Source organism: Semicossyphus pulcher, unplaced genomic scaffold (genome assembly GCF_022749685.1).
Source record: "Semicossyphus pulcher isolate SPU_LCO1_2020_fin unplaced genomic scaffold, fSemPul1.0.p SCAF_17, whole genome shotgun sequence".
Taxonomy (NCBI): domain Eukaryota; kingdom Metazoa; phylum Chordata; class Actinopteri; order Labriformes; family Labridae; genus Semicossyphus; species Semicossyphus pulcher.
In genome coordinates, this window is record NW_027211681.1 from 2,651,172 (window position 1) to 2,674,537 (window position 23,366).

The window sequence follows — 23,366 nt, forward strand, 5'->3', positions numbered from 1 at the left end:
AAATAAAGACTAAGTCACTTGTAAGTGAAGAGCTATTAGGTGTAATACCCTTGACTAGCAACAGGATACCAATCTGGTGTTATGGGAGTGTATGACTTAGTCCATTTCCAAACATTTGTTTTACTACAACTCACAACCTGAGGCACATGAAGTGACTTTGACAAATATTGAACTTTCCAGCAGTATTAAATAATCAGTGGTGAAAGAAGTATTCAAATCCTTTAGACTCTCCATCGCTAAGCCTAAATGCTATTTTCAACACTCTATTAAACAGAACACGGCCAGATATGTACTATTATATAAGTATAATAAAAATAAGTAGATACGTATTTTTTCTTAATATCTAAAGTACTAATGCAGCTCAACTGCCAGACTGTTTGTCTTGAGTTTATTATATACAAACAAAAAAAAATACGGTTGTAAAATCTTGATCTTAAAGTTACTAAATAAAAAGAGCTGTCAAATTATTTACTCTAAACATTTGTTGAGAAAACGTTTGTAAGATCAGAAAATAGAAAAACTCGACTTGTAACACAAAAAAACAAAACAGTCGTTCTGTTTCTTTATAGGTTGTATTTGATCACGTGGTATGAGTGATTAGGCAAGCTGCACGTCAGCGTGAGAGGATTCGTTCGATGTGACGTAGGTTAGGAGGCGTTGGCCGGCCAGTGTCACTGTCTGTTCTGGTTAACCTGAGACGGACAAGAAGAAGTCCTTTGAAAAGGTCTTTGGGCGGAACCGGATTTTTAAAGAGTCAAATACTTTGACCTTCTGTTTTTATTTGTACTTCAACTTAGAATTCACCAAACCTGTCGAAATGATCAAAAACGGCCACCACGCGACCGACGACCAGCGGGATGAAGCCGGCTGCAGTAAGCCTAGCGGCTCAGTGTGCAGCCCGGAGAAAAGGAAGCGCGTCGTGAGGTTGTGGTGTGACGGCTGGTGAGTCTCTGTGCCCGCCGCTTATACCGTCGGTGCTGGTTTAGTTTACTCTTTTCACAGTTCGTTGTCCTGCACGCGGTCATTATGGAATGCATATCCGGATCCAATGCTGAAGTAGAATGCTAATGCTAGCTAGCTACTTACTTTAGCAGATAGTAACTTAGCAACAGGAGTTTTACCCATACGTATCTATAACCACCTTAATTACCGTGTTATAGCTTATATTACTACTACTAAGAATGACCGACTTGTTTGTTTATATATTATTATATATATTATATATTATTTTTCATGTAAAGTAGAAAACTATTCTCAAGTTTAATGTATGCCAGCAGCCCAGCCCAAATATCCAGGGGTTGTAAAGGCAGTACAGTATTAAACGTTGTTTGCCAAGCCCTAGCGTACATCCTGTTTTCACTCATGAAACACATTTTACCAGGATTTTGCAGTATATCTGTTGGAGTCATATACTTATTATTATGTTTTGTGGCAAGGGGTGAGTTGGGGATAAGGTCCTGCCTGTCCACAGCCTCGTAACCTCTTAGTAAGGCTGAGGCTGATATTTGAGTAAAATATACCCAGACGAAACTGAAACTCTGGCTATTTAAAGGTTAGAAAGGACCTGAAGAAGAAACTTGTGAAGCTTTACGTTGCATACATGCTTTTTCTTATGCTTGGTATTGTTTTAGTTTGGGTAACTCAGTGACATTTTTGTCTGTCTCTGTCACCCAAACATCTTTGAGTTGGATGTGACAACAGTGTGAGTCTGAGATGAAAATAGACCTTTTCCATGGGGAAGGCTGCTTTCTTAGTTCCTTTGATAAAGAAAACGTAACAATATTATCAATTATAGTGCATGTAAAACCAATAGAGCTGTATCTGTGATAAGCCCATATCGGCCTGATAATAACAAACAAACTATATCAGTCTGCTCTAGTTGTGACAATCATGAGTCAGACAGCCACATTATTATCTTTTTTTTTTTTTATTGTTATTTTACACTTTGCTATCACATCGTTATGCTACAAGCTAAGGACTGTGATCTTCTCATGATGGAGCTGCAGCTGAAGAGGTAACTGACTCCTAGCGTGCAGTGCATTAATTTCTTTCCTGGACACACTGACTGCAGGAGGAAGTGGCCGGTTGCTGATAGCTGGTTACCCATCTCATGTGGTGGTTATAAATAACTAACATAGTGCACATGTCGTTCAGTGTGATGCAAAAATGGCATGACAGCGTGGTGGTCAGGGGTTCCCCTGTACTGGGGGTTAAAAGGGGACATTTTATGGAGACATAGTAGCCTATATATTTAATGACTTACGTAATACTGTAAGACAAGGGAGAGAAAGATCAGCAGATTGGGGAATGGGTTAAGATGAACTATTAAAAGTTACATTTAGGTATTAAAAAATGATATAAACACCTAAAAGTTTTTGCTATTTATTAGGTATAGGGAACTGTGTAGGTTAGAAAGTAGATCATATGATGCATCTGATCAATATAACTCTAACCTTAATTGATACGACTGCTGATGGTGCATTAAAAAGGCATATTATAGTGTTGTAGTGTTTGTAGACTTATCCAGGTTGTATAAAATATTTTTTGTTTGCATCTTCTGACTCTATTAAAAAAGGAGACAGCTGTAAGATGTCTTTTGGAAAAATACTCCAAAAGTACTCCTGTAAAAGAAGGTATGTCCAAACAGTATTGACTCTTTCCTCTTGAGCACCCAAGCTATCCTTTATTTGATACTGACCATATTGCTAACTGATTAAATGACAAACTCTTTTCTGCATGCTCATACTCACACAAAGCTGGGAGCAAAGTGTCCACCTGATCCTGAGCAGGTGAGGTGAGGGATGTAGGGGGATTATTGTTAAGAGACACCAGCAGCTTGCAGTAATGTCATTATAGGAGGAGAATAGGTCTGTCCAGAGGAAGTGCAGCGACAGATGAGATCTTTGATTTAAGCCATTTGATCTGTTGTAAATAACCAACACATACAAAAGTGTTGCGGGAAAGGTGACAGAAGTTTTAGAAATGGAGCTGTGACTGGTTTTATTTATGATTTATGGATCAACTGGGAAAAGGAAGACAAATAAAGTGACTCTGTTCTTATATCCTTCCTGTAGTACTCGGAATTAAGATCAATTCATATATTTGCCAACACAACTTTCGTCTTGGTGGTTAAACGTTACTTTAGATAAACGCATAAATGTGTAGTGTGAAACTATGAAGCCAGTCTTGCAAGTAAACAGAATTTAGTATACTCTGGGCCCATTACCACCAGCTGCTCAGCCTTTGGTTAAACTGGACGGTCCTAAAATATAACCTTTTTTAGGAAAATGTAGGAATATGAAGCTGCAGGACTATGAACAAAACAACTTTTTCATCAAAACCTGAAGAAACTTTGGTGGAATTGAGCAGCAACTTTCTAAGATCCAGAGATAAGAATTTTCTAAGAATGGATGTAACCACAAGTCAGAGCAGAAGAGCTTAGACTTTGAATATGTAACAATAATGAGAACTCACATGAACTTCCTTAAAAAACAGTCAACCACTTCAAACATTAACTGTAGAAGTTACTGAATGGCAGAAAGCAAATAAACATTAGCACATTGTACGTGCTGGGTCATTACCTCTCTCCCAGTAACCTTTATCTTTATTACCATTAAGTATCTATCAGTCTATGTTTTAGGATATAAGATTTTTGATTGACAGCTAAGACCCCTCCCTGGCTCTACTGTACAATGTCTTAATATAAAGTGAATAAAATAAATGAGCAGAATTGACCTGTTAAAGTTTTCCTGCAAAGATGTCTGTGAAAGACAGTAAGTATGCTAATTGCTTAGGCCACATTCCTTATTGTTGGTTTGCACATGCTTTATCCCTTTGTTTTGTTTTGTTTGAGTGCAAACATCATCTCTTGTTCTCCCTGCTAATGACGCTGTCGTCTCTTCTCTCTGTCTCCACAGTTATGACATGGTGCACTACGGCCACTCCAACCAGCTGCGGCAGGCCAAAGGCATGGGAGATTACCTCATAGTTGGAGTGCACACAGACGGTAAGACTGCCAACACAAACACACATGCTGGTGTGGATACTTCTTTGAAACCTTTGTTAGATCAGTTGTTCTCACTACTATAGAATACTCTGTTCTGAATGAATGGTCTGTTACTCTACAAACAAGTACAAGTATTGTTTATCACTATTCTTCTTTGTGGTACAAGGCCACAAAGTCATCACTCCTTGGTATGTATAGACAGAGCTTACTTATGTAAAAATCATGAACATTATTCCAGCTTACCTTTAACAGGCTGGACAGCAGTCTAATGCAAACATTTCTGTTTTTAACATTACCTTTTATGTACTACAAGACAAAGCAAACAAGAGTTACAAATGCAACCAAAAGAATCAAAAAGGGAGGATTTGTAATCAGTAACAAAAAAATGGACAGAAAAAGTTAAGTTAGGGTGCTGGTTTAGCTCAGTTGGTAGAGGCTACAGTCCTCGACGCACTGATCACAGGTTCGACTCCTGGTTTGCTGATCATTTGGTGCATGTCATCCCCCACTCTCTACTCCCAACATTTCCTGTCTCTTTTCAGCTGTCCTGTGTAATAAAGGCAAAAAATAATCAAAAAAAAAAGTTAAGAGTTAAGTTTAACATAGTTTATTACTATGTAATTTTATGTATATTTATTGATGATCTAATTTGAATAATCATTATGTCAGAATGATACGCTCATATTGTAACTGGACTTTGTGTAATAGTGTAACCAGTCAGATGAGTCTGTACTGTGCACTCTCTACTTTGGATAAATAAACTAGCACATATTTTAAACCATCTCACCCAGACAACTTTAGTTATTGTATCATATTGTTATTAATGCATAAATAAATAATATACACATTTTGGTAAGCACTTCTACTGTATAGAGAAAAACTAAAAAGACGAGGTGATTTGATCTAATTGGAGCAGTTTGGACAGGGAGTTAAAAAACAATGTAACGAAACAGTGCACTTGCTTTTTGCTAAAATGCATTAATAGAGGCGGGCTTAGTGAAGAAACAACAAGGCAAGGGTTGTTATTATATTCCCAATGATTGAGTTGTTAAATTTCCTATAAATATGTTGTAGTTGCAGACAAGTAGGAAAAATAGCAGCTTAGCGGAGAGTGAAAAGCAGGAATTCAGGATCACTCCAGATGGTCATGATGTGCCAATAATTAATAATCGATCACTTTGTATTTCTCTTAAAGCTGAAATTTCCAAACACAAGGGCCCTCCAGTCTTCACTCAGGAAGAACGCTACAAGATGGTGCGCGCCATCAAGTGGGTGGATGAGATAGTAGAAGGAGCACCATACGTCACCACCCTGGAGACTCTGGACAAGTACAACTGTGACTTCTGTGTGCACGGAGGTGAGCCAGCAGAGGGCAGCTCTTTGAGTCCTGTTTCCTGTCCTCAGCACACAGACAGACATGAACAACCATGCAAATACAATGAAGGACTAATGTCATTGTTGGTGTTCACCAGATGACATCACACTGACGGTGGACGGTAAGGACACGTATGCAGAGGTGAAGCGTGAAGGCCGTTACCGGGAATGTAGACGCACGCAGGGCGTCTCCACCACTGACCTGGTGGGACGGATGCTTCTCATGACCAAAGCCCACCACAGCAACATGGTGAGGAAGGCTGCTTTTGTATCACATTTCACCCATTAATAGCAGCTTCGCAACACTACTTAGGGCTAGGATGTGAAGGCCTTGTAGCTTCACTGTAACCCCTGAATGCACAATCGCCAGTGTGTTTACTCATTGTTTAGTGTTTGACTAATGGTTTATTTGTTTGTTTTGGTGTTTATCTCATCTTTTCCTCTCTATTTATTTTTGCAGGATAACCCAGATTACCAGCAGCATACAGACAACTTTGGGAAAGTGAGTAGCATGGTTTGCAGTTTAATCAAACCTACCTATGTAAGAGAACCATGATCAAAAAGGTTATGTGTGAACTGTGGAACTTTTATCACAAAGTAGGAAATTAACCCTTAAATACACGTTGTGAACTGCTTGTGTTTTCTGTTGCATTCAAGGGTCCTAAAGGCCACAGTCCATGGACAGGAGTGTCCCAGTTCCTCCAGACTTCTCAGAAGATCATCCAGTTCGCCTCAGGAAAAGAGCCTCAGCCCGGAGACACCATCATCTATGTGGCCGGGGCTTTCGACCTCTTCCGTATCCTTATCAGAACCAGAAATGAGTTGTTAACACTGATTAAAATCATTTCCATGCTTCATGTTGTTGTTGTTGCCTTGACCACGTATTCCTTGCAGACATCGGCCATGTTGACTTCTTAGAGATGGTCTACAGGCAGGCGGAGAGACCCTACGTCATCGTGGGTCTGCACTTTGACCAGGTACACGTCGTGACAGGCATGCACTCACATTTCAGCAAAATATTTACAACAGGGTGAGAAATTCAACGCTTCCTGCTGTGTCAGCACTTTTCAAGAGACACATTTGGAACAAGTTAGAAGTCCCTCTTAACTGTTTTTATAGCATATATTGTACGCCCAAACTACATTCTGTGATTTTGATTCCAGTGTTTTGATTAAATATCTTAGAGGTAAAATGTGAAAGAAGTAAAATAATTCTTGTCCCTCTTCAGGAAGTGAATCGGTACAAGGGGAAGAACTATCCGATCATGAACATCCATGAGAGGACGCTGAGTGTGCTGGCCTGTCGGGTGAGTCCTCACAGACCTTTAAGCGTTCATCACAGTTGGATGCATTTCTGACACAAACGCTTACAGCACTGCAGCCTGAACTCGGCTCTGTTTCCTCCATTCCTGCTGCTCAGCTATCTGAACAACAAGTCTCTGTCCCCACGCTGCACTGTGTGTGTTTGTGTTTGAATGGAAAAACCACTTGTGCGAACATTACTGAAACCAAACATGTTACACAATCCTGAAAGAGCTAAACTGCTGCGCTCTGCCTTCAGTTTTCTTGCTATGTTCTTGCCTGTCTCTTTCTAGTATGTGTCAGAGGTGGTGATTGGGGCACCGTATGCAGTTGGCAAAGACCTGCTGGATCATTTCAAGGTGAGTTGCCCTGGTGTGACTTTAATTGTTTTATTTAAGCAGGATGGCCCCTTCAGTTTGAAGACTCAAGAAACCCTCGCCCAAAATAGCAACTTAAGCGTCATTATAATATTTCGCTGTCCAACCCTCACACTGTCCATAACTGTGTTAAATCAAGATTACAGTTGTCTGTAAGTTCATACTTTATTGTATTTTATTACAAGCAGACATAGTTTCCCACATGAGAGCTCTTTTACCTGGCAGGCAGACTTTAATTTGGCATTAGTGAAGTGTTTGTGAATTTGAGGAAAGATGTGACAAAGCTCCATAAAGATACACTAACACTATAAATCAGAAGGACGGCCAGCACATTTTCCACTATAAAACACTGTGATGTGTAAATTGCATTCTGTGAATTATGTTTTTATGGCACTACTTGTATGCTACGTATTACATAAGCAGCACATTTGTGAAGGCATTTGATATACCATAGTGGTCCGAATTTAAGATTTTCCCTTCAAAGATATCTGGAAAAGTGGGATCATTTTGTTTCTCAGGGTCTAGACTTTAAATGCCAATATACATTCACAACAGTAGACAGTGCTACTTCTCTGTAAAGCCAGTGTACCCCTCATGACTGAGGCGAGCCGTCACTCACGGCGCCAGGAGGATAAAAGGTTTGAGAGACAGTGATCGGCGGGAACCAAATGGCTCAAAAGTAGGCCAAGTCAACCAACAACTGAGGCGGAGTAAAAAGATAAGATATCAATGCAGCAGAGGCATTAAACTGTCAAGCAGCCAAGAAATATGGTGTCACAGAGTGTAATGTCCGAAGAAAATGCTGACAAATGCAGTCTTGGCTAACAGATGGTAACAGAGAAAACCATACCGTGGTCCTCAAAGCGGCGTCTTCCAAGAGACTGACAGGAGAGTGAGTGTGTTACTGAAAAACAGAACGAAGGTATGCCCGTTACGAGAGCTGTCATCCAGACTGCTCTGCAAATCAACCTCACTTAAGTGGTTAATGAGTTATTGACATTTTGAAAGGCATTTTATTTCATTTCAATGTGACAATTTAACCTAAAAGGTATTGAAAACATCATTTTATTTAAAAGGTAAAAACAAGATTTGGGTCGTTTTATATTCGGACCAATGCGGTAATACAACAAAAATAACAACAACACTCTTCTACTGACTACAAATGTTAAAAGACTTGTTCCCAAAGTAACAATATTATAATCTATAATTATAATCTGTTCATCTCATCGAGTAATATTCTGGCTTCTTGTATCAGGTCAAAGTATTTAAAGAAAGAGTATTGCATCTTTCAGACCTTACTAGTTACCTTGCTGGAACTTTGTACCCTGGCAGTCTTAAACCTACAATGAGGAGCTTTAACTGGTCATGAAACTGTCTTAATACAATACTGATGCCTCTGTATGACCCACAAAAGCAAACAAGACCAGTTAGAAGATAATTTCTATGTAGTCATTTTTGATGGCTGTCATCAGGTCGGTGACACAACCGAATATTATGCGTGCATGTACAGGACTGGATCAGCAAAGAGATTAAACATACCACTGTGTCCACCAGCCCGCCAATATCAACACGTTATAAAAGTTCCCCACAGCAGCTTTAAGTTTTAATGCTTGGGATTTAAAACTATTTTCAGTTAACAAAGTATTGTCAGAATTAACTTAAAAAGACATTACGCACTACTAAAGTGGCTGTGTAGGAGAGATCCATAGATCACTGTATGTGCTGTATTTGGCCCCATACTCAAACATGTGATGCCCCCTTGTGGACAGAAGTCAGAAATACCTGTAGGTAGTCTACAAATCAATAAAATTCATTCTTTGTAAAGCCTTAAATACATGTAAATATAACTGCTTTCAATTTGGACTTCAAATACGACTCTGAGTCCTGCCACATCCAGAAATACTCAGATGACACCGCTATTGTGGCTTGTATCAGGAATGGACAGGAATCAGAATATAGGGATCTGATAAAAGCTTTCAGTGACTAGAGTCACAAAACTGCCTCCTACTGAACACTTGTGGGGTGGACATCGAGGTGGTGCCAACCTATAAATATGTAGGCCTTCACCTAGATAACAAGTTGGACTGGTCCCTTAACACAGACGCACTCTTCACAAAGGAGGCTCAGATCTCTAGACATCTGCAGTAAGATGCTGCAGATGTTTTATCAGCCTGTGGTGATAAGTGGACTGTTTTATGCTGCAGTCTGCTGGGCAGGCAGTATAAGACGCAAGGATGCAAGGCGACTGGACAAACTGGTGAAAAAAGCTGGCTCTGTGATTGGAGTCAGGTTGGACTCACTAGGGGAAGTGTGGGAGAGATGCGCACTGATGAAGGTTGAGGCCATTCTTAACAACACGGATCATCCACTTCATAAGACCTTGGTGGTCCAAAGAAACAACGGTGGTGGACAGCTCCTCTCTCTTCGCTGCAGGATGGAGAGATATAGAAGATCTTTTGTACCCACAGCCATCAGACTTTTTTCATTCTTAAGTAAATGGTAGAGATGCCCGACAAATTAAATGAATTTCTCTTTGGGGATCAATAAAGTTATTGTTATTGTTATGTTTACCTAATTTGCTCATCTTGTCATAAACATGCTGCTTTTACACTGTTGCTACCTAAAGTGCCCCTTCAATGACTTGTTTAGATGTGTGACTGGATGAAAACAGAAAAGGTTTTACCGGTTAGAGAAGAGCAGACACCAGAATACTTGCAGTTTCCTGCAAGTACAAAGAAACGGCGTGGTTACTGTGAGAAGGCTAGAACAGAACGGGCTCTTAATGACTGTTTTGTTTTAGTGAATATGACTCGGATGAAGTTTTACAACAAGAATGTAATTTATATCTCTGCACATGACTACGTTTTAACCCGGTGTGTTTGTGGAACTGTGCAGGTGGACCTGGTGTGTCACGGCAAGACAGAAGTGTTTCCAGACAAGGATGCCTCAGACCCCTACGCTGTGAGTACAGAGTCTTCTCACTATCGAAGTACAGGACAGCATTTATATGTTGTATGTCTTTATATTTGAGTTTATTTTAAGGGCCAAACATGCTGTTGGCCTACAGTCTGATCTTGGTGATAAGCACTATATTCACCACTATATTCCTTTTCAACAATTGATTGGTTTTACCATCCTGACTGTCCTCAGGGGACACCATAGTGTTTCACTGTCTAATGATCCAGTAGGTCATAATATCTCAAAGAACTTCTCACAATGGCGTGTGTTATTACTGCCCTCTGGCTTTTTAACATGCCCCTAATTAATTCAAGCGTGGACCTCATCATTCACTGGGGATGGGAGGGGAACTTTGAGTTATTTTGACAAACCATGTGTGTTCTGCCCTCAGGAGCCAAAGAAGAGAGGAATTTTCAGGACCATCAACAGTGGGAATAATCTCACCACTGATGACATCGTCCAGAGGATCATTGAAAACAGGTCCAGGACTTCCCAATTTTAATTGAACTATCCATGCAATTTAAGTATTTTATCTCGAGTTTATTCATGTCGTCTTTTTGTTCCCAGGCTGCAGTTTGAAGCGAGAAACCAAAAGAAGGAGGCCAAGGAGATGGCTGTTATCGAGGCGATGAAGAGGAAAGAGCAGGAGGATCAGAGTGAGGCTGCAGCCCAGGCTGCTCACTAGGGACTCCTCGTACCTGCTTCTGTGTGCACTCAGCTTTAACTAGGATGGACTCCACTGACCCAGACGGATAGTCCATGTTGTCCTACACTGTCTGGGCCAAGCTACCAGTAAAGCCAGTCGACTTTCAGAGTCCACTGTGTGCAGAATCCTGCTTTGAATGTTTGGTGAGTGTGTGTTACACACTGCTGGGTTAGCTTCTCTATCTCCACAGACTGCTCCGGCCTGATGGGATTATAATATGCCGATAAGAACACCTGACACAGACTACGATTTACCTGCAGAATCCCTTTAAGTGTCTCGTCCTCCAGAGAACTTTTTAATATCTACTCTCATGTATTGTTTCTGTCACTGCAATAACACTGTGTTCCTGTCCTGTGAGCATAGAGGTGCAGTGTGCAGTTTTTAATAAGCCATAACTTATTGACAAAATGTTAATGTCGCTGTCAGATTTGTTGTTTGATTTTAAACCATGTTAGTTTTTAATCATCAGTCTTAGCAGTGTCATCAGGAAGAAAATATTTTTTTAATAATTTAGAAAACAGATTTTAATTTCTAGAAGCCACTTTGTTTCTGTCCATACTGAAAAAAACATGATTGTTCTGTTAAATCATCTGTGAAGCGTGTGTCTTTTGATTTTAACTGTGGACTTTTAACTACCTGAATTTGCGTGTGCGTGTGTGTCTGTGTGTAAGAGCGGGAGAGCACGAGAGAAACGGAGCTGAGCGATGTTAGTGTGTGTTTCTGCTGTAAATAACAGTAGTGCCTCATTCCTAAAGCTGTAACTAATTTAAGGGCTGTGACTTGTATTCTAACCAAATCGTCTCCATATATGTTGATAAAGTTTTAGCTCTCTCCTCAGTTCACTCTCAAGGATGTGTTTAAGAAAACTACAATGCCTCCTTTTCTTCTTCTTAACAAGACAATCTAATGGTTGAAATATTTGGGACTTTGTGTCAAACTATGTCTGCATTTTAGATTGTCAAAGCTCGCTGTGTGATCACTGTTTCTTTTATATGAGGCGAATGACTCGGAGGTGAACTGTTAATGGTGCGAGACGGTGTGTGTTTTTAAGTGTGGGATGGTGGCAGGCTGAGAAAGAAAAAATAATTTTCCAAATATTATAGGAGGGAATTTTCACAACCTGTCAATCACTATATAGCAATGTGTAAATCTCCCTTTTAATAAATAAACTGCTCATACTGCCAGTTTGGACCTGATGTCTGTGTTACAGCAGCACTGTAATGTGCACAGCCTGATGACAGAGATCTTTGTTGAATCAGCACATTTTTACAGTTCACTGAGTCAGTGAAATGAGGCCGCAGCCGCTCAGAAACTGCTAATCCGAGCCGTCCTGCTCCATTCACTCTGCTCAGATTTAAACAAAAAACTGCAAACTGTCACCTCGTTACAAACACAAAGAGCCTTTAATCCTCCGGGCAGAGAGCCCTGGAGGAGCTTCTGCAGGGAAGAGCCTATAACTCAGCTGAGGGACAGAAGAGACTACAGTCTTTTACCCCGTCTCTGTTTTCTCTGTATTTTCTTACATTTACATTTGGTCTGAGCAATTATTTAACTCTATTTTTTTTACTGAATAGAAATAGTGAAAATAAGCTTTTACTTTACACAGGGTAATAATATTGTATCAGACTAATATACATGCAAAATCTTGGACTCCAAAAAGGAATACCCACATGAAAATGAAGGGTTATCAGAGAATTGAAGGGATGTAAAGGGAAAACATTTTACAGACTTTTTTTCATGTGTAGTAATTTAGCTTTTCTCTTATTTGTGCTGTGTTCTTGTAAAATACTATCACCTGTTCAGGGCTACAAATATACTGTAAATAGATATAGTTTCTTACTTCTGAAGTTGCAGAGACTGTGTTGTTGTGCACCACAGACTGTATAAAAAGATAGAAAGATCAATATATACAGTATATACAGTCATTGGTGTGCACAAACTGTCATCTGTCTCACTGCCTATTGGTTGTGTTACTATTTTAAAAGTAACAATGTATTACTCTTATTAGAGTGTGGATTTTAATGACATCGTACCACACACCTGAGCAGCTCTAATTAGCAGCAGTAATTGGAAACACCTGAGTGGTTATGCGGGACCTTTGATCTATAATAATGCTTTATCGTCATGTTTTATAGAAGTTGAGAAGTAGCGAGTTACTACTGTAAACTAAGTACAAGTAGAGTTATTGAATAAACGTACTCGGTTACTTTCCACCCCTGCCACTCCAACATGGATTTTCCGATGGTTTTAGTTTTTTGTGCATTTACAGGTGAAAAACATGGGATTGCACGCTCAGCAGTATATGTCCTCAGCACGTCACTTCCCAGGGAAATCCAACACTTTTCCATCTGGGCAGCAGGCTGTTGTGGGAGGAGGCACCTTTAGGGTGTTTGCCAAGGCGGCAGAGCACAGTTTGAACCGCTGAGGCGCTCAGTGACATAACACTTCGCTGTATTCATTACTGAGGACCGTCGCTGAAAGTTACCACCCATTACAAATCTGCCACTGACGAGGAAGAGAAACTCCCGGAGCGATGCGTGAACTCTGTTTAGTGCGGACGGTTTGAGTTTGATGTTTTGGAGATGGACTGTTTTTCTACAGAGTTAACTTTTCTACTCGGACAGGCAGCAGAGCTCGGAGCATGCATCTTGTAGAAACAAACACACTGGGCTGATCCCGGTCCGGACTCCCTGCTTTGTATCCCTATCAGGCCGGGCCGGGGAGGAGATGAGCGGGCAGGATGGGGCTGTGCCTCGGTACCGAAGTCACGGAGGAGAAGAAGGCGAAGATCCACAGCGCCAAGATAGACCGGGACCTGTACGAGTCCGCCAAGAGGGAGATGAATGTGGTCAAAGTCCTGCTGCTAGGTGAGACTGAACTACCTGATATGAACTCACCTTAGGCTCACCTGGGTGTGTGCAAATGTACCATACAGTCTATGAGCTGCATCAGTGCCCCAGGGGTCTTCATGTCTTCTACACCACTGCAGATTCAATGATCAAACCTGACTACAGAGAAAAAGATGCATATTTATAATGATACATTTCTAATTTATTATCAACAGCTAAATAGACCCCTTTGTACCTCCTCCAGGTGCAGCAGAGAGTGGTAAAAGCACTCTGGTCAAACAGATGAAGATCATCCACAGCAATGGATTCACCAAACAGGAGCTCACCAGCTTCAAGGTTAGAAAACACACTCAAACACAAAAACACACACAGTGGTTCAGACTACAGCCTGGTGACCCTTTTAATCAGATAACAGTCTATTAGCACACAGAGGGCTTGGTGATACAGTTTGCAGTAGAGAGGAGTTAGATAACAATAATCCTTTGTCTCATATGTAATCAAAGGAACTAGTACAAATCTATATCTATGACTTTAATCGATCAATATATAATTTGTTTATTTGTCAACATAGTTTTAAGTTAGGGCCTGGCTCCAACAGAGGATGCAAAGAGGATAATTTGAAAGTCGGATGATATTAAAGATGGATGCAGTGAGATTCAAAGCGAGGCGATGCTTCGTTCCTGTGGGGGACTGAGATTTCTCGTGATATCCATGGTCAGATCCAAGTTGGTATGCAGTGGTTTGGCTCGCATCTGCTATTCCCAGTGTGTGTGTGTGTGTGTGTGTGAGAGAGAGACTGAAAGCCAAATTCCTCTCTTGTACACAGGGTTGGGATGGGGGAATGGAAACGGTTCAACACACACGCCAGTTTCGCCCCATCAGCTTGTTTTTACTGACGGCTTATCTTCTTCCACATCCTCCCTCCTTTAACTTCATCCCATATTTTTACTCCATTCTTTTGCTCTCCCTTTCCCCCTTTGCTTTTCTGTATCTTTCCGGTTTTTCTCTCCCTGCCTCACAGTGATGCATAATGAGTGTGTGATGACAGAAAAGGCCTCTCTCTGCCTTCCTCATGCTTCAGATACCTGCTCGATAATAACAGTCCTGTCACTGGAATAGGGCAAACTGCACGAAGATGATGGAGTTTAAACATCTTAACACAACTCTCACTCCCTTGAGTTTATGAAACCGACTTAAAAACTGAAAACTGACTCAAAAGAGAGGCTACTAGGCAAAAGAGCATCATTTGCACACAGGGTTGGGGTTCATATGACCGTCGTAAGTGCAACACAGGTCCTGGGAATATGAAAAACAATGTCAAACATATTCAAACTTTAGGAAAAATGCTCTCACACACTTATATGATGTATGAAGGTCCAGTTGTTTGTTTATGCACCTGCAATGTTTGAATGCATTCCTAGATATTAAAGAGGCCTTCTGCTCCCTCTGTGCACGCCTGTATCCCTCTGCTGTCGCTCAGTCACCTTTTCTGCACTTCACTGTCCTGACAACTCAACCATCATACTTTCTGTTGTTGGATTGCACAGAAGCCATGTAACCCCTGACCAGGTCAATTTACTTTTATGTGTTTGTTTGTGTATGTGAGCAGAATCCTTCTATGCTTTCATTACTGTATTTTAGCAGTGTTGGATATCAAAATCATACCTCTACATTGTTTTTGGTATTGAATAAAATGCTGCTAAAAGTTGGAATGTAATGTGTAGTCTAATTTTTGATAATGTTAACGTTGTCTTTGTTCAGATATTTCTTAATTTACATACACATTTTGACAGTAACAGACTGTATTTATTTAGGTCAAGTGGCAACATTGGAGGACTAGCATTGGCAAAGCATTAGCATACTTTGTTGAATGAAGTAATGGCATTGTTTGGAAAGCCTAACATGAAGTTATCGTAGAAAGTATTGTTTTGATATGGGTACTGAAAGTCAGCTATTGTATTTCCACTAAAATCAAGCAAGATTAAGAGTCTAAGCCTGAGCTATGAGCTCTTTGAAGCTGCACTTTGAGCTCAATTCAAACCTTAGCATGCTAACATGCTCAGTAACAGTAGGCTACTTAGATGCTGTAGTTTAGCACATATAATGTTCACAATCTTTGTTCACCATGTTAGCATGCTAATATTAACTAATAAAAACTAAGCACAAATACAGCTAGGGACGTTGAATGTCATGACTGTAACAGGCTGTTGTTCATACACCAAAACACTGGACAAATTCATAGAGCCTTAGCTAGCATGGGTAAGCATTTTTAACAAAACCTAGCCCTTAAGTTGAGGTATAACACTTGTGTTAACACTTCATTGCTAAGAAGCAGGGTAAAAGAACTACAGAGTAACAGTTATTTTCTGCCTTACATTAACATAGATACAAACTGAAAGATATTCTGATTAAGATAAGATAAAACGTTATTGATTCCCAGAAGGGACATTTGGGATTAACATGATAATGAGAGAAAGAAAAATAATTGCTGTAATACATCTGTCAGTAGCAGAAGCTGGTCTTTCCTGCTAAATCTGTTTACGACAGATTTCAGAACCTCTTAATGTTGCATTTAAACAACTATGTAATCAATACACAAAGAAATGTAACATGTGCAAGCCTGCACACATACATCCACACTTCTTAATCGCCAGTCGCCAAATCTCTTTGTGGTCTCCGCTGTCAGTTGGCTTTGTGTTTGTTCTCAGGTGACGCCCTTATTTTGAAGGGAAAAATGACACTCACCCACAAACCTGCCCATCCCTTCCCTGACCATCCCAAGCTCCCACAGCAAACACAGACACACCTTTCCCTGCACGCACACACACACATACACATGAGCTCATCGTTCTCTATCAGGTCTGTGTGTACCTCTGAGCTCCTGCCTGATATCTTGGAGTGTGTGTGTGCGTGCATGTGTGTGTCCATGATGTAGTAATAAACATCTCGACCCTGCCTGTAATGGCACAGGTTTTCCCCGGCTCAAGGCTCTACTTTCTCTCATTCCCCTGCAGGCAGATAGAAAGGCATCTCTCAGGTTAGTGTTGTATAGGACCATGATATGACGGCGTGTGTCAGAGGGATAAGAGGAGGTGGACGGGGGCTCCTCTTTGTCTCATCCCTCCTTTATTTGCAGCCCCAGGCCGTGGTGTTGTTTTAACTGTGAACAGGCTGATGGACCGAGATTTTCCCCTTCATTCTCTTCCAAAACACACACGTCTGTGTCAACAAAAGTGGTGCCTTGTGTGTGAGGTTAACATTTCTGACCTTAATTTGTGTGTTTCAGACTGGGTCTTTGTTAATTCAGGTGTTTTTAGGAGTATTTGTCTCAAGGTTACAGCACATTTCCTGAGTCTGGGAGCTTTCTCACCTGGACCGGCAGTGAGGTTTTAGTTTGTGAAATCAATGGTGCTTAAAATCCACAAACACACACATTGTTAGTTATTCAGTGTTAGGTGAACGGTCTGTAGTTAATGATTAAATATGAGGCCAACTCTGGTTCAGCCACATTCTTTGTTGTTGTGTTTTTGTAGCAAATCTCAGACACAAGACAACTTGCTAACAGCTGTTTGTTACTGTGTTCAGGGAGGTGATCCAAGTCCTACATGAACAATAGTTGAGTGTCTTTGAATGGAGGTTAAGAGGTTACACTGTCGTAATAGGAGCTGTGATATCTCCACGGACGCACAGTGTGCCACAAAGTTCCCACAGAGCTTTAAAGTGATTGTGGTGGATGTGGTGTGAGTATAAATATCCAGCAGGAAGCAAAGGTTAGAAAGGTGTGACAAAGATTCTGTCTGCTGGACTTCCTTTCAAACTGGCACACACACACACACACACACACACACAGCAAAAACATGGTGCCTTTTTACTCTATACTTTTCCAGGGAGGTGACGTATAGCTGATGGTAGATTCAGATTACCATACAATGACACACCTGTGGCCCCAGGCTGTGTGTGTGTGTGTGTGTGTGTGTGTGTGTGTATGTGTATTTGTGTGTGTGTGTGTGTGTGTGTGTGTGTGTGTGTGTGTGTGTGTGTAGACAGGCATTGGTCATTAGAAAGAAATGAAAGAAAGGCACAGTGTGAGTACTTTGAGGAGTAATGTAGTTCTTAGGAGGAATGTCTCAGCTGAAAGTCAGCTGCTGTTACAAAATGTTCTTTGTCCATTGAGAAACAGCTCCAAATGTTTTTGCTTCACACACAAAGGTTTGGATTTTGCCTCCCTCCTTACTGTCAGCACTAAACTGAAGTAAGCTTTGAGTCATAGAGGGAGGAACTTGGAAACAATGCATAAAGAGGACAAAGGTACAGGGAGAGAGGGAAGCAAGGAGGAAGGAAGGAAGGAAGACGAGCATGCCAATACTGAATCATTGACATGAGAGGGGCAGTAATCTAACTTGTAGTTAATCCACAGAAGGACAGATTGGCACTAACACCTGTAAAAATAGAAATGCAATTTAATGCATACGATAATATAAGATACCTGTGTTGTATTATAGACTTTAAAGACTCCTTAAATTATCATTTAAACTAAAAGAACACTTCTCCTTCACTCTTTCTTCATGTAATTGCTTTCTTGTTGATCACTAGAATTGCATGAAACCAAAAGCAGAATGTGAATCTTGACACCTGTATGTGCGTTTGTCCTCATCTGTGAGAGAAGCTCAACAGGGCATAACCCATAAAAACATTGCTTCTCAGCACTTTTGTGTTGTTGCAATAATAGTTGTAATAATAACAAGCTTTAGAGTTTTTTCATTTTGTGGATTTTGATACCTTTGGACAGAGCCACACTAGCTATTATGCTAAGATAACCAGCTGATGGTTGTAGCGTCAGCGCTTACAGACATAAGAGAGGTAGTTAAGCAGTTAGGTTTGTTTCATAAAATGTATTTTCTTTTATAAATGGGTTAAATGTATTTTCTCCCTCACCAAATGTACAAACAACGGATATTTTTTAAATATCAAAAAACGTGATTTTGGATAGTGATATTAATGTATCTCAACAAGCATTTGGACTCTTCTCCTCAGTATTACATGGTGGAATGAGTTACCAAACTCCATTAGGGCTGCAGAGTCTCTTTCCACCTCTAAGAAGAAGCTAAAGACCCCGCTCTTTCATGAACACCTCTGCACTTAATGATATTGATGTTTTGATGCTATTGATGATGATGGTATTGATGTGTTGTGGCACTTACATTGTTCCCTCCTGTCTGATGTCAGATGTACGTCGCTTTGGTCTGCTATATGAAATTGTAACATTGTAACAAATGGTCTTGGATGGTTTATAACCAAAACGTTGCAAATTAGATGACATTCCCATCAGCCTCAGCCCTACTTTATATTTAGTGCTAATGAGCTAATGTTATCATGCTTTAACTTTAAACTAAGATGTTGAACATGGTTAACACTACACCTGCCCTACAATCGTCATATTACCTTTGTGACTGTTAGCATGTTGGTAAATTCTGCCTCTTAGAGCTGCTACCATGGCTGTTAACCATCTTCAGAGGTGTGCAGTTGCACCTTCAACACTTTAAAGCCTCTCTTAGACCTTTTCTTGTTCTCTATGCAATCCAAACAAAAGCCGTGTAAGGTTCTTTGTGTTGCTCATGAGCGTTAATCATCACTGAATGACAGAGACGTCTTCACGAACACTGCTGTGGTCGGAGGTTTCTCAGGTAAGTTAAGGATTTGCTGGGTCACAGATGTTCACCTCAAACTTTACAATGTTCTGAGCACTATCTGCAGCACTTGTAGCAACTGAGTTTACACTGGTCTGCATTCGAATTGGCTGACAAGTATATTCATGTTAAATATTCCTTTATGAAGGTGTTTCTTTAATAATGCATCTCTTTGAGTAGCTTTGCCTCTCATAGTGTGAAATTGGTACACAATCTACCTAGAAAATGTCTATTTTCTTATATATCTTATATGGGGCCGCCGTAATGGTAATCAGTAATCAGAGATGTTTTTTATCTAATATTTGTATCAGTACTGGTGCCTGGCTCTAAGAAATACCTTAGAATGATTGGTCTCTAGACTATACGATTGTGTTATTATCATGTTACAAGTATAGTGGGAAATTAAGTTGCATATCTGAACAGATGACAGTGACGGTGAGGCAGAGGCAGACAAACGCACAAAGCAGCTTATTTCTGACACAAATCAATGCGGCGCTGTCAGCACAGGTTCCCCTTAAACAGACTAATTTGTCCCTAATGCGGTGGTGTCAGCAGCACTCAGCCCGGCTCTCATCATGAGATGAAGCCCTGTCACCTCCCCGAGTTATCTCATCACACACGTTTCACTGAGAGAGCAACACAACCAAATCTGAACACTGAAACACACACAGAGGAGAGAGCGACCAGACTGTGATAGAGCTGTGATGGAATGTGAGGCTTATCTTTGGCTGGCAGGAGAGACACAAAGGCTGTAACACACACACACACACACACACACACACACACACACACTTCCACAACTCTCTGCAGGAGTCACGAAAGGCTCCTGAGCACTAAAAGAGTTATGAGTTTAACTGATGTGAGTTTCATAATACGTTCACTCTCTTATACTCACAGCAGGTCCATTATGTGGTAGATGTCAACACACACTATGCACACATTTTTATGTTTATGTACAATTCAATAGGCAGCAGAGATAATGTGCACAATTAATTATAACTCTGTGCCGGTCCTGTGTTTAAGGTCAGCCAGCTGAAATTTCATTATATAGCATCATTTGAGCGCCTACTTGGGATCATCAGAGACATCGTAAAGCAGCCCTAAGGAATAGTTTCAGAATTGCAGTGGATGAGATGAGTGTTTAATGTAAAAGATGTCACTTAGGGGTCGATACGCAAGCTATCGTCGTCCTGACTCGTGCAATACAGTTAGCGATAGGCTGGTGCCAAATATCTATATTTTAATTTACAATATGGAGCTCTACAGTGATTTTGACTCACCGCGTCACTGCTTCATGACTCCAATACAGCAATATATCAATTATCACAGAATCGCTGTATTGTAAAATTATCAATATCGTGGGCCACATATTGTATTGTACTGCGATTCCCACCCCTGTTACTTACAGCGATAGACCCACAGAGGGTTATCATCAGACTCAGCAGTGCCTTTTGACTAGCATTTAGCATTTTTCAGCTAATTGTGTTGGTTCTATGTCCTATGACTTTACTTTTTGGTTCACATCACTCTTATAGAGTCATTTAAAGCCACATCAAACAGCTGTTTTTTTTTAACAAAAGGATTTTTATAAACCAAGTGTTCATTATCTGCCCACATGCAAACAACTAGCAACTAAGCAAGGCTATCTATCTGTTAGCTGCAGCTACATACATATCAACAGACAAGAAATTGTCTTTTCATCTACACTGAACAAAAAAATAAACGCAACACTTTTGTTTTTGCTCCCATTTTTCATGAGCTGAACTCAAAGATCTAAGACTTTTTCTATGTACACAAAAGGCCCATTTCTCTCAAATATTGTTCACAAATGTGTCTAAATCTGTGTTAGTGAGCACTCCCCTTTGCCGAGCATGATTATTGCACAGGTGTGCCTTAGGCTGGCCACAATTAAAGGCCACTCTAAAATGTGCAGTTTTATCACACAGCACAATGCCACAGATGTCGCAAGTTTTGAGGGAGCGTGCAATTGGCATGCTGACTGCAGGAATGTCCACCAGAGCTGTTGCCCGTGAATTGAATGTTCATTTCTCTACCATAAGCCGTCTCCAAAGGCGTTTCAGAAAATTTGGCAGTACATCCAACCGGCCTCACAACCGCAGACCACGTTTAACCACACCAGCCCAGGACCTCCACATCCAGCATCTTCACCTCCAAGATCGTCTGAGACCAGGGTGGGTGAGCGCTTTGCCGATGTCAACGTTGTGAATCGAGTGGCCCATGGTGGCGGTGGGGTTATGGTATGTGCAGGCATACGTTATGGACAACGAAGACAGGTCCATTTTATTGATGGCATTTTGAATGCACAGAGATACCGTGACGAGATCCTGAGGCCATTGTTGTGCCATTCATCCACGACCATCACCTCATGTTGCAGCATGATAATGCACGGCCCCATGTTGCAAGGATTTGTACACAACTCCTGGAAGCTGAAAACATCCCAGTTCTTGCATGGCCAGCATACTCACCGGACATGTCACCCATTGAGCATGTTTGGGATGCTCTGGATCTGCGTATACGACAGCGTGTTCCAGTTCCTGCCAATATCCAGCAGCTTCGCACAGCCATTGAAGAGGAGTGGACCAACATTCCACAGGCCACAAACAACAACCTGATCGACTCTAGGCAAAGGAGATGTGTTGCACTGCGTGAGGCAAATGGTGGTCACACCAGATACTGACTGGTATTCAGACCCCCCCGACCCCCCCAATACAGTAAAACTGAACATTTTAGAGTGGCCTTTAATTGTGGCCAGCCTAAGGCACACCTGTGCAATAATCATGCTGTCTAATCAGCATCTTGATATGCCACACCTGTGAGGTGGATGGATTATCTCGGCAAAGGAGAAGTGCTCACTAGATTTAGACAAATTTGTGAATAATATTTGAGAGAAATAGGCCTTTTGTGTACATAGAAAAAGTCTTAGATCTTTGAGTTCAGCTCATGAAAAATGGGAGCAAAAACAAAAGTGTTGCGTTTATATTTTTGTTCAGTGTAACTTGTAGAAATAGTCCCACAAGTCTGCATGTTAAAGTGTCCTTTGGCAAGACACTGAACCCCAAGTTTCTCCTGGCATAGCAAAGGGTGTGTGACTGTGATTGCCTGTCTGGCACTTTACGTAGGAGCCTCTGCCATCAGTGTGTGAATGGGTGAATGTGACATGTAGTGTAAAAGCAGCTTTGACTGGTTGCAAGACAAGAAAAGCACTGCGTAACTTTTTTTAAGTTTCATAAACAAAGAGTACTTCCTTGTTGGAGGGATCACATGCTTGTCTGCGGTATTAGAATCATCAACCAAGAAACACGCTGTTTTCTGGCAGACATTGAAATGATAAAAAATCCTGGCTTAAAACATCCAACACTATTGGAAAACTAAAAGTTTGTTTTATAAATCCAGGTTAAAAACACTGTACAGTTTACAGTAAACTGTGATTCGGGGAAACCTAATTTTTTTGTCTGAATTATATTTTCTCTCATTGCCATCCTATAATGAACCTAACCTCTTGATATTGTTCTGTGGCAGCCTGCAGTGCTGGATAACCTCCTGACCTCCATGAAGTTTGTCCTCCATGGCATGGGCATCCTCCGGATCAACCTGGCTAACAGCAGAAACAAGGTGGTCTTTCTGGATGTCTCTGTGTCTACCCGTCTCTCTGTCTGGTATCTTAAAGCTTTGATTTTTTGTTTTTTTAATTTCTACCAGACTTTTCTCTAAATCTGCCGTTTTTCTTCTCCATCTTTCTCTGATTCATCTTACACTTTATGTTGCACTACACCCAGAACTCCACCAGAAGGCAGCATCGCAGCACTGTAGCCACGGCTTCTGCGTCTGGCACCACAAACACACAAACGGCAACAGTTTGCAGAAACAGGGAAAACAGAAAGTTAGCTGATGGGTGGGTGCTTTGATTGTGAGATTCAATTTGATTTAACTTTTCTTGTCAAAGTTATTGGAGCTAATGCTCTATCCACCCACTCAGCACTTCCTGCAGGAGATGATGAACAAAGTATTTCCTCTATTAAATGTCACAAGGGTGTGTACGTGAGTGTATATGTGTGTATAACCATTAATTTGTCCATCTATTCTCATT

At 40.8% G+C, this 23,366-nt stretch overlaps 2 protein-coding genes across 3 annotated transcripts in view; both read left to right on the top strand.

The window, feature by feature from the left end:
• The first annotated feature begins 659 nt into the window (after positions 1-659).
• On the top strand, positions 660-11,900 carry pcyt2 (phosphate cytidylyltransferase 2, ethanolamine). Of its 2 annotated transcripts, none has more exons than XM_069666561.1 (12): positions 660-942; positions 3,918-4,006; positions 5,202-5,363; positions 5,479-5,630; positions 5,841-5,882; positions 6,038-6,176; positions 6,275-6,357; positions 6,609-6,686; positions 6,975-7,040; positions 9,954-10,019; positions 10,408-10,496; positions 10,584-11,900. In XM_069666561.1, exons 1-12 carry the CDS (start codon positions 818-820, stop codon positions 10,699-10,701), a joined length of 1,209 nt encoding a protein of 402 aa, XP_069522662.1. In that variant the 5' UTR covers positions 660-817; the 3' UTR covers positions 10,702-11,900. The 2 variants fall into 2 exon arrangements, with proteins under 2 accessions (XP_069522662.1, XP_069522663.1); XM_069666562.1 differs by lacking the exon at positions 660-942 and adding an exon at positions 1,948-2,014.
• Positions 11,901-13,204: 1,304 nt separating this feature from the next.
• Positions 13,205-23,366, top strand: part of gnav1 (guanine nucleotide binding protein (G protein) alpha v1) — a 28,295-nt gene continuing 18,133 nt past the window's right edge. The window contains exons 1-3 of the mRNA XM_069665297.1: positions 13,205-13,589; positions 13,816-13,907; positions 22,799-22,891. Coding sequence (XP_069521398.1) covers positions 13,463-13,589; positions 13,816-13,907; positions 22,799-22,891 — 312 coding nt within the window. The 5' untranslated portion in view covers positions 13,205-13,462. The remainder of the gene's footprint in view (positions 13,590-13,815; positions 13,908-22,798; positions 22,892-23,366) is intronic.

What these genes read in the sequence shown, in the direction of transcription:
- pcyt2 (XM_069666561.1), top strand. Translation starts at nt 818, where the DNA reads ATGATCAAAAACGGCCACCACGCGACCGACGACCAGCGGGATGAAGCC. An exon ending in TGGGTCTGCACTTTGACCAG is followed by an intron (nt 6,358 to 6,608) that starts GTACACGTCGTG and finishes GTCCCTCTTCAG; the next exon opens with GAAGTGAATCGGTACAAGGG. An exon ending in CAGAGGATCATTGAAAACAG is followed by an intron (nt 10,497 to 10,583) that starts GTCCAGGACTTC and finishes TTTTGTTCCCAG; the next exon opens with GCTGCAGTTTGAAGCGAGAA.